Source organism: Strongylocentrotus purpuratus, unplaced genomic scaffold (genome assembly GCF_000002235.5).
Source record: "Strongylocentrotus purpuratus isolate Spur 01 unplaced genomic scaffold, Spur_5.0 spur5_scaffold_16, whole genome shotgun sequence".
Lineage (NCBI taxonomy): Eukaryota > Metazoa > Echinodermata > Echinoidea > Camarodonta > Strongylocentrotidae > Strongylocentrotus > Strongylocentrotus purpuratus.
In genome coordinates, this window is record NW_022145601.1 from 12,432,853 (window position 1) to 12,443,955 (window position 11,103).

The 11,103-nt window shown below is 37.5% G+C and overlaps 1 protein-coding gene across 8 annotated transcripts in view; it reads left to right on the forward strand.

Moving 5' to 3' along the window:
- LOC574845 (E3 ubiquitin-protein ligase MIB2) overlaps positions 1–10,394 on the forward strand; it is a 37,648-nt gene extending 27,254 nt beyond the window's left edge. Inside the window, exons 17-24 of one of the 8 annotated variants that reach the window (XM_030986798.1) lie at positions 536–633; positions 1,429–1,488; positions 1,871–1,930; positions 2,484–2,737; positions 4,194–4,302; positions 5,363–5,428; positions 7,145–7,231; positions 8,300–10,394. In XM_030986798.1, coding sequence (XP_030842658.1) covers positions 536–633; positions 1,429–1,488; positions 1,871–1,930; positions 2,484–2,737; positions 4,194–4,302; positions 5,363–5,428; positions 7,145–7,231; positions 8,300–8,577 — 1,012 coding nt within the window. In that variant the 3' untranslated portion in view covers positions 8,578–10,394. The remainder of the gene's footprint in view (positions 1–535; positions 634–1,428; positions 1,489–1,870; positions 1,931–2,483; positions 2,738–4,193; positions 4,303–5,362; positions 5,429–7,144; positions 7,232–8,299) is intronic. The other 7 variants (XM_030986800.1, XM_030986799.1, XM_030986803.1 and 4 more) reach the window with 7 other exon arrangements.
- The last annotated feature ends 709 nt before the right edge of the window (positions 10,395–11,103 follow it).

Below are 11,103 nucleotides of genomic sequence, written 5' to 3' on the forward strand. Positions count from 1 at the left end.
ATTGTTGTTTTATTAATTATGTTATTACATTATATTTTAATTTAGTGACAGATTAAGTTATTCAAAAACATATTCATATGGACACTTGGCATTCCATACTTAGTCGGTGGATTAAACCATGGACTAAAGTTAGTCCGCTTTCATAAATACCACCTATTGATGTCAGTCAGAAACAAATCGAAGCTTGCACATATTATGTGTGCATAGCGTACAAATCTCTCTACAGAAGTATTGTTTGAAGATTATTTTTTAATATAGTATTATGACATGGAACTACTAATTTAAGAAACAAAATATTTTGTGGGTGATTGGCACACTTTAAAAACCCATGGATTTGGTCAAACAAAATTTCAACGGGCATCGATATTGTCTTTAAATCATGTGTTATGGGCATTTGTCTGGTGTAGTTTTGTCAATATTTCATCTTTAAAGTATATTTAGAACTAGGGTCAAAAATTTTGCATTGGATACTGAAGTAGATGACTTGATAGTGCATTGCTTACTTGGATGATCCCCATCATTTTTTACTTCACAGACAAAAGCAGAGACAGGATAAAGATGCCAAGCACGGCAGAAGACGTAGGAGTGCAAGTCAAGAGCGACTTCTGGCTAGTAGCAGAGGAGATACACCTGGTAAGGCCATAGTCATTCCCATTTCTTGACAACTAATCCCTAGATGAATATAGGTGCTTCGTACAAATGTACGTTAAAGGCTCACAGTAGTGGGTTCTCCTGGAGAATTTGACACCATTTGGGTGTTTATCAAAAAAGGCCTAAAAAAAAAATGTTGTATTGCCCTTTGCGACCGACCCAAAAATCTTGAAACCTACGGTCGGCTTTTTAAAAAAAAAGCATACAAAACTGAGAAATATCAGCCCAAAGAGGGAGTAAAAATATAAAAAATAAAGTAAAAAAAAAAGATTTTCGACCGATCAACCAATGTTTTGGCACCTAAAGGGCAATACAACATCTTTTTTTGTTAGGCCTAACAGGTGTTGTTAGTCACCAAGAGTGGACTTCACTTTTATGACCGACAGGGCTTGTGTAACGCACTGTGCCCTGAACCTACCGCCTGTAGTAATTCTCATCATCGTATGATTTCCCTCATCCTTGAAATATGAAGGCAAGCTGGAGTATTTTCTGGTGGGACAACGGGTTAGCTGCCTGAGAGGCCTGTACACACATTAATTGGTATTTCAACTTAATCTGGTATCAGCGACATATTTTACTCTCTTTTTTTGCATCATGAACCAATGTTTTAATGAATTTAACAGGAGATAGATGTACCAAGTATAAATTTTGAACAGTAATTGCATATCCTAACCCGCTTGCTCCATTCCAGCATGTAAGGGAGAAAACACTTTTGTAGTTAGCTAGCAATAGCTATATTTAGCAATGAAAGATAATCAGTGCTTGCACCCCACCCAGGCACGTCCACCAGTCAGAATGTCAACCCAATGTCTTCTGGTGCCTCACCCCCGCCGTCAGGTATGTTCCCAAGCAACCCCACACTCCCCCTCCCTCTTCATTCTCCCCCCCCCCCCACCTTCCTTTTCACCCCTTCCTACACTCCAACAACCCCTTCTCAATCAGAGTTAGCTTAAAGACCTCTCTCCACTGCTACCCCTCCCCTGTGTGATGATATGCTCCCAACCCTTGGTATTCTTCCCCATTCCTTTACTAATCTACATGTACAATCTACCTTTCTTTCATCAATTTAGAGGGTTTGATTTTCTGTGAAGATTGCTTATGCTATTTCAGTTTGACACCATGAGGGTTCTGGTACATATGAGATACATGGTTCTTTTATAGTTATCTAGCTATAGCTATATTAGCAGTGAAAGATAATCATTGCTTGCACCCCACCCAGGCACGTCCACCAGTCAGAATGTCAACCCAATGTCTTCTGGTGCCTCACCCCCGCCGTCAGGTGAGTTCCCAAGCAACCCCACCTTCCCCACCCTACCATCCCTTCACCCCTTCACCCCAACAACCCCCTCTCAATCAGAATTAGTTTTAAAACCCCTCTCCACCGCTACCCCTCCCCAGTGTGGTGATATGCTCATGGTTTTATTGAAGATGATTTCCAGCAAGTTTTTGTGAGGTTGTTTTATTTTACTGGTTCAAACAATCAATCTACTGCAGGATAAACAATCCAGAATGAATTATAGTCATGTTCTCTTGACATACGATGCCCATACCAGAGCTTAAGCGACACTGCACTACTTGAAGCTACTTGCGTCCTCTATATAACAAACAATGCCTAATCAGTGACCATTGGTCCCCTATGATCCTCTTTTTCTTATGTTAAATGAGAGCTGAGTTGATGAGATAACCACCTGTCTTTGACCACACTGTGTGGTCTGATCCCTCCTTTACACTAGTACAGATGGCCTTTAAGGTAATTCGTTCAGTAGCCTCTAGAGAAGGTGCTACATACGTCTGATTATCACAATTATTGTGACATATTTCTCTCTCTCCAGCAGGCACCTCCCAGAATGTCCGAGGCCCCTCCACACCCGCTGGACCCCCCGCACCCGCAGGGCCCTCAACCCCCGCAGGACCCCCTGCATCATCGGTGGAGGGTCCCTCCGGGGATTCCCCTGCCAATCTTGAGGCGATGATGTCAGACTGCAGGATGTGCCAGAAGCCTGCCAACTGTCAGTTCAAACCCTGCGGTCATCAGGTGGCGTGTATGGACTGTGCAGTGCTCTTCCAGAAGTGCTTTTCTTGCAAGGTATGCTGGCTGTTTCTCCTATTCTCATTCTACGATGGTATACATATCATGCATGCAAATATAACGCTTATACTGTTTCATCAGGAAGAGATGCGCACCTGGGGGTTGTTTCACAAAGATCCTAAGATGAACTTATCTGTAAGTTGGACTTGAATATTATGGAAAGCCATTTGTAGCCTTATAATAAAATATATTCAAAAGTGAAAATTCAAGTATTTCAGACTTTTTATCAATTCCACATAAAGAACATGAAATCTCCTTGATAATATAAAACATGAGTGATTTGAATCAAAATGTTATGCTTTCTAAAATAATTTTTACAAAATATTTTCATAGATGCTAACGGCTTTCCATAATAGTCCAACTTAGAGATAAGTTCACCTTAAGATCTTTGTGAAACACCCCCCTGGGATCATAATGAAGAAATGAAGGCTTCCATTTGTAATACATCAAATCCCCTAGATCCATGTTCTTTGATTTAAGCAAGAAATATTGGTAAATGAAGTTTGATTCATGTTACAGGTTTCCCATGGGAATGGAACAACCTGGAAAATCATTTAAAAAATGAGTTTTTCCGGAAAGTTATGGGGAGTCATGGAAAATGAAATAAAAATTCTCACAAACTCATGGAAAGTGTGAGGAGAGGTAGAGGCGATCACAAGCATTAAATAATATATAGAGAGCCACTCCTACTACGTACTACCCATCCTCTCCAACCGGTGTTATAGTTCTCCTTATAACTATAAGCTAAGAAAGATAACCAACAGTCTTTTTCAAGACTACACCAACATTCCTTTTCAGGACTACACACACTCAAGAAAAAAAGATTGCAGAGAGTCTTTTTCAGGACTTCCCAACCCTCCCCCTCTCTCTCTCACATGGTGCAACCACAAGCCTACTGTATAATATATATATATATATCACTACGTGGTAATCGTACGCCGTTTGGATGCCGCAACCCATACCAAAATGGTACTTATCCTGTCATGGAAAATGGGTCGTGGAAAGTCATGGAATTCACTTCTCAAATTTCTGTGTGAATCCTGTGTTATTATCAATGGCAAATTAATTTCAAGTTTAATAGGCTGTATCAGCCCACATCTTAACCACTTTTACCTCTACACATACTTAATCATGATTTCTTACCTTTCGTTATCGATCTTTCCCAGTAGTTTCATTTATTGCCAGAATTCAACTTCATCAAAACAAAAACACTTTTTCTAACCACATCGTTGTGTTGTAGTATATCTATGGCATCTGAAATTCTCCTACATTTTTTTTCAATGTGTTCCTAGGTTGAGGTGTCAATCAATTATTCAAAATCAAAATGGCCGCCAACGCATACCTGTTTACAACGGCCGCTATTTGTGTTTCCCTTGGGTGGTCGCTATAGACAGGTTTTACTGTATATTTATGGCATCTGAAATTCTCCATCATTTTTTCAATTTGTTACCAGGCTGAGGTGAAGGATAGAGTGAGAGTAGAGGAGAAGAAATGTGCAATCTGTTCAACAAACAAGGCTGAAGTCACGTTCTCACCCTGTGGCCATAAGAATGTATGCAGAGGTGAGTGTTACAACAATTTGTATTGCTTATCATTATCAGTTGTAGAGGTGTTGTGGTCGAGTGGATACGTCACCGGACTGCCGATCGCAAGGTCTGCGGTTCGAGTCCCGCCGCGGCACTAATGTCCTTTGGCAAGACATTGATCTACATTTGCCACACTCAACCCAGGTGAGGTAAATGGGTACCTGGTAGGATTATTCCTTGAAATGCACTGTGCGCTATACAAGAACTGAACTATTATTATTATTTATCAAATATCAGTCTTGAGAAAGATAATAATAATAATAATAATAATAATAATAATGTTTTATTTACCCAGGGTAGCCACTTCAGTTATGAAACTGCTCTTTCAGCGGGCCCTGCATAACATAATATGTTATTACTACCCTTCTCCAATCTAATATGCTGAGCTAGAAGGCAGATGGTGCCATTGTTATAAGTCTTTGGTATGACTCGGCCTGGGTTTGAACCCACGACCTCCCGTTCATGAGGCGAGTGCTCTAACCACTGAGCCCCCATGCCCGGTTGGACCAGACAGCATGGAATATAGAGACAAATATACACAAATTTATTCTAAAGGTCCATTACGGCTGAATCATGCTATTGAAATTTATTTATGTTACAGCCATCAAAATGAATATATTTGAGCATTTTGAAATAGAAACTGATCTTTATTTTATAGAAACCTTATTTTCTGTAATGGTACAAGTAGTTCATAATAGAGGGGGAGGGGAAACAAACAAGGTGATTTGAACCATAGATAAAATTGTGCAGGGCCAAGGTAATAACCCCTGAGCCATTGTTCTTTTATTAATTTTATTTTTTTATTAGTTTTTTTTAAACAGGGTAACTCTCTCAGTATTAATACTGTTTTTCTAAGAGACCCTGTACGCAAAAAATTATTACAAATACATGAAATAACAAACAGTGCTATAAGACGTATACATGATTTTATATATATCAGGGTTATTTGTTTGTTTTGTTTATAGTTATTATATAACCCGATAATATACAACAACAACAACAAAAAAAACAAAAAATATCTTTATCATTGATGTAGGATGCTGTAATAAAGAAAAATCTTGCAGGGCCTGTCAACAACCTGTCAGAGAAATGCTAGACAAAGGTAAGATCGACAGCAAAGACAATGTGATTGACAGACTTCAGCAACTTGAGTCATTTGGCATGTATCTTAGTGCTTACATAATATCCAGGCTAACTCGACACAAAGGTTTGACCCTCCTTGGCATGGGGAATAACGTCGTATCTCAGGGACACTGTTTTCCACTGTAACCTAGCCTTGTGTAGAATATATGCAGCAGAGGTAATTTGAAAATATCAGGACAGGAAATTGCATAAAATTTGAAATTTAGGGCTATCTAGTGGCACTTCAATTCTTGAAACCTATTCACTGGACAGTGCCGATTTAGCCAGATGCCCTTTGATAGTATACATGTATGTATGCCCCCTGTGTTATAAATTGTCCCTTACATGCACACGTGTTATGTAGTTTGCCTAGTTTTGAGTACATGTTATTTTCATGGACAATGCTTCATCTGTACATCATGGCTGCATGAATGTGATTGTTTTATTGCATCCATCCCAAGAGTTGTTCAGATATGGCGCTAGAAAGCCGCAAAAAAGCCGCTACTCTTTTTTCGTGTGTAAATGAATGGCAGCTGTGTGCAACATAGGACTTGCGTCTATTCACTGAGGTCTGTGTTATAAGATACAGAAATGTGAAGTGTATTACATTTTTTTCTTCATAAAAATCCATCAAGGTTTGCCACGTCATATCTGAACGAACCTTTAAGTTGTTGTTTAATCTTTTTCTTCTTTTTTTTTTACACTGTAGTTCATCTCTTAGTTCGTTTACAATGTATGTTTGAAGTTTTATTTTGTTTTGCAAGTAGAATACGTGTATAGTTCCTGTTTCATTTCTCAATTTTTATTTTGAAATTAATGGTTATGAAACACGTAGTTGCTTTTACCGTACATACTGTCTGTTGAGAGCCTGCAGGGCGTTTAAGGGACTTGGTAACATTGTTCAGATGAGAGAAAATGGTGCTAAGGTAGTGACTTCAATGCTAGATGTACAATTAAAGATAATATGAATTTCTAGTGAAAAACAGACCATTATGAATGATAAAATCTGGAAAAACTGATCTGATCGATTCCTAATTTCTCCCAACTATATTATTATAATTAAATTAAATTTTAGGTGAATGTAAATCGTCACAAAGCAATGAATTGGCTCTATATACCATTCCAAACATTTCAGTGTTGAAAGGTTTTTTAAAGCCTGTTTTATGTCCTATTTTCATTAAAATGCGATTGGGATAATTCCAAAATTGGTTAGGAGCATTTACTGTTAGAGGGAGGTACACATTTTTGTGGTTTGAGAATGTTTCAGGATTGTTTGCATGTTAGAGAGTTAGTACAGTAGAAGGAATATAATAAGTAACATTTCATACAAAAATTATTCAGGTTTTGTCATCAACCTTCAACAATGTTACCGGTTCACTTTAACTCCATTTCAAAAGAAAATGAGTTAACCCCCTCCAGGCTCTCGTTAGATAATCTGGGAGGCGTTGCACAAAACTTGACGTCAGTGACAAATAACAGCTTTTGTTATAAGCTACTGAAATCCTTGCTTCTGATTAGTTATCAGCAGATTTGTCACTGATTTATCATTGAAAAAAGGATTTGTGAAACAGGGTCCTTGTTCTTTATCTTTGGTTCATTCTCATGTCTCACAATGCATTATGACATCCTGCATGACCATTGCTTTATGATTTATGCATGTCTTTATTGTGCCCCGCCCACTACCAACCACACCCAGCCGGTCACCGCATCTCCATGTCATCTCAGTCTGGTTCATCTTCATCCCAGCACCATCAGCGTCCCTCAAGCTCAAAACAAGGTTCAGGTTAATTCCTTACTCAACACCACCCCACCCCCCCCCCTTTTTTTTTAAACAAACAAACAAAAAAAGGTTAATTTCTGGTCACAATTTTGACCTTTTGTCTTCGCATGTCAGCCCGAAAGTCGCACATTTTGTGTTTTGTGTACAAAACATCATTTTACCAATAAAGAGATAAAACATTGTTATTTGGTCTTGTTTATAGTTTAGGTGTTTATTTTGTGGGTCAAAAAATTATACCGGTAGTTAGAAATGAAATAAAACAACAATATAATAAAATACATAAGTTTAAAAAAACAAAAACATAATAGACTATCAAAACAATAAATAACATAGGGAATAACCTGGCTCTTCCAAGTTTTTTTGTTGTACTATTATTCCAAATGGTCTAAAGAATATATGTAGTGAAAAACTAATGTTTAAATATGAAGAATATATGATTTATAGGTAAAGGTGTGAATTTTATGACCGTAATTGCATAAATTACTATAAATATGCAAATGAGTGAATTTTTTCAAAAAATAGAAATTATTAGTATTCTATACTTTTCACTTGAGATGCATGCAAATGTTCGCGGCGATTGTCCGTTTCACGGCTGAGATCAAGGGAGGTGGGCCTTAGAAGCCCACCCCCCCAGGCTATGCAGTTTCAAAATAGTCCAGGCTATATAGGGTTAAAGTGTATGTCTGCTGCTCAAATACCCTTTTAAATATCTTTTGATTTGTTGAAAGATATCTTGTTATTTGTTAAATATAAATCAGAGAGGAATCAAGGAATATAAAATATTTTTGTAAATGCTGCTCACTTTCTATTATTGTATACATTTATGGTAGGTAGCATTGGTAGATGAATAAACGAGAAATTAAAACAGTAATCCCCATGAGGCATCTTCGTTTTCACTTAGTAAAAAGGTTTTCTTTTAAAACAGTTGAAATGATGTTGCTACAAAAGTAACTAGTCACAATATTTTGCCAGGAGGTAAACGTCACCATTATCATTTCAAAGAAAACAAAATGCATGACAGTTTTCTTGGAATTCCTATCTAAATTAATATTAATCTTACCTCTATTTTAGGAGCTAAGGCTGCCCAAGCTCCGTCATCATCAGGCTCCTTAACTCCCAGAGGGGCGTCGTCATCATCGAGTCGGGTCTCTAAGGAGGAGGAGCTTAAAAAACTCAAGGAGCAATACCAGCAGATGGAGGAGGAGGTGCTATGTCCGATCTGCATGGAGAACAAACGCAATGTGGTCTTCCTCTGCGGCCACAGCGTGTGTAAGAAGTGCTCCAGACCGCTCAAGCAATGTCCTCTCTGTCGAAAGCCTATCACCAAAAAGATCGCTCTCTTTACTTAGCACACTCTTGGTACATTCTGTCTTATAAAAGGTAAAGACTGTTATAAATATTGAATGCATATGGCCATTTTTGATATGCTTGTGTGGACAAACCATCTGCTTTTAAAGTACTCGAGACCTGTCCAGAACGGTTCACTTGAAAGACCATCACTGATAGGATGAGTTGTTGTGTCCAATCTGCATGGAGAACAAACGCAATGTGGTCTTCCTTTGCGGCCACAGTGTGTGTAAGAAGTGCTCCAGACCACTCAAGCCAAGTCCTCTCTGTCAAAAGGCCAAGTAACTATATGATATTCTTGTGTGGTCAAAGCATGGAAGGGCCATCTCAAATGTTGCCAGTTCTGTTGAAAGCCATTCACCAGATACTGCTCTCCTTCAAAAATTGCAAATACAGCATGTATATATTCAAGGTATCTGTTATAAATGCCAGCACCATTGTAATGACGACACACTTGCTGCTTTAGGAGGATCAGTCCGATCCCATTTTTCTAAGGCCGAGGTGTCTGCAGAGGGTTGTGGTCCTGAAATAGAGTGTAGTTCTTTTGAAAAACTTGTCGCCAAGGAAAGCACTGCCTTAGAATCCAATGAGATTAATAGGTGAAGACAGTAGTGATGATGAAGGGTATTCTGCTAGTTTGTAATAGCTATAACAGTTGAGAAATAGAGGGCAGCATAAGTCAATTGTAACCACAGCAGGTAATAATTTCTCATTGTGAAAAAAGAACTTTTTCTCAGTTGAATTATCAATGAAGCTCTGCAGTGGCTACTACGTGTGATCTAGATCTCCTCTAGCTCTGCTTATTCTTTTGCAAGCCTGTTGCCAACAAATTTCAATGTAAAATCTTGAAGATGTCGGTAACCACACTGCCACAAGCCACCTGTGAGCAAGATAGGTATGCTCCTTTGTATTTATTTAAAATTACACATAGTTGTAGGCTGGTACATGTACAATAAGATGATCGGTAGTATAGGTTGTAACTGAAACTTTTACCAATTGCTTACTCTTTCTGATTTGGATCCACAATTTTGTCAAGGTTTGTGAACATTACTCAGGAAGTCTGTGTCAAATCTCTCTGCAATCTATCATTATGAAATAGCTAAGAAATAGAACCAAACAAAATGAGGATCAGGTTTATGTAAAGATTCAAGTTTTAACTTTCTTTCTGAACTTAAGTACTCTTTTATATTGAAATAGCTCGTAACTTGTACATATATAAAGTTCCTATCTTACCACATTAATTGCTTATACCGCGTCGACTGTTTTAGAGTGACAAATGAGATCATTGGTACTACGAATATTGATGAATCGCAGTGAAGAAGGCCACATAGTATAAATCGTAAGAATGAACAGTAAGCCCAAATTAGTTTCTTCTTTGTGTATTTTTGATTATACATTCAATGTTTTCTTATGCTGTTAGTCACAAAGCATAGAATTTTAACCTTTATGCTGTATGAGCAATTTATGTTTCGCCTACTCCACTTGTTTCATATTCAGTTGAACATTATGCAAATATTTTTACCTGTGTTTTCATTTTTGATTATCCAGAACAAAGCATGAAATTCACCTCAAAAAAATAATCAATTAATTCAACTTATATGATGAGGCATTACTTATGTTCAGGATAGCAATGATGTATTCACTCATTCAAACATAATACACCATAGTCCAATCTCTTTATTTTAGTACTAGTGTGTGGACATATTCAAATAGCATTTTGACAGGGCTTTAAATTATTGTATCACAAGTAGGCAAGGGTTCGTGAAGGCCACAATTTTTTTCTTTTAAAGCCCCTCTGCACTAGTTAGGCACCTGCAAGGTCACTGGCAGGTGGTTATCTCATCAAATCAGCTCTCAAATAATATAAGAAAAAGGGCATCATGAGGAATCAACAAGTATCGCTTAGGCATTGTTGGCTGTATAGAGGGCGCAAGTAGTGCAGTGGGGCTTTAAATGTGTGTGCTTCGTGTATGACATTGTGAATAGATACAGGGGTATACCATACAAAACAAACTAAATGATTACTGATGGTTGCTTCAGGTATCATACCTCACATATTCTTAGTAAGAAACTTTTAATATTTCATGGTAGCTTTGTTTGATATCATCTCGATTATGCCTTTGACAAAGCAGGGGTTTTTATAAAAAAAAATAATGAAAAAAAAAAATACAAATATTTTCCTGTGGGGAGAAGTGCACTTGCTATACAATACTTTAAATGATTGATATATTATTTTGAATTGTGTGATATTGTCTGTAGATGGCCAAATGGGCATTAACTCTATATAGATGTTAAAGAAAGTGAGTAAACGTCATTCTGGCTCATAGCAGATTATATCACTGCTGTTTTGATTAAAGTGCTTTAAAATCCTTTTTTGTTTAATCTCCATAGGAATTTGACAGAAATAAAAGTACATACCGGTAATCTTTTTATCTCTCTCCGTGTATTTACAAATTCTACTTTCTTTCATTCATATTTCATTGCATGACATTCCATTTTCAATCTAAGTTATTTTTTGATATCATGGA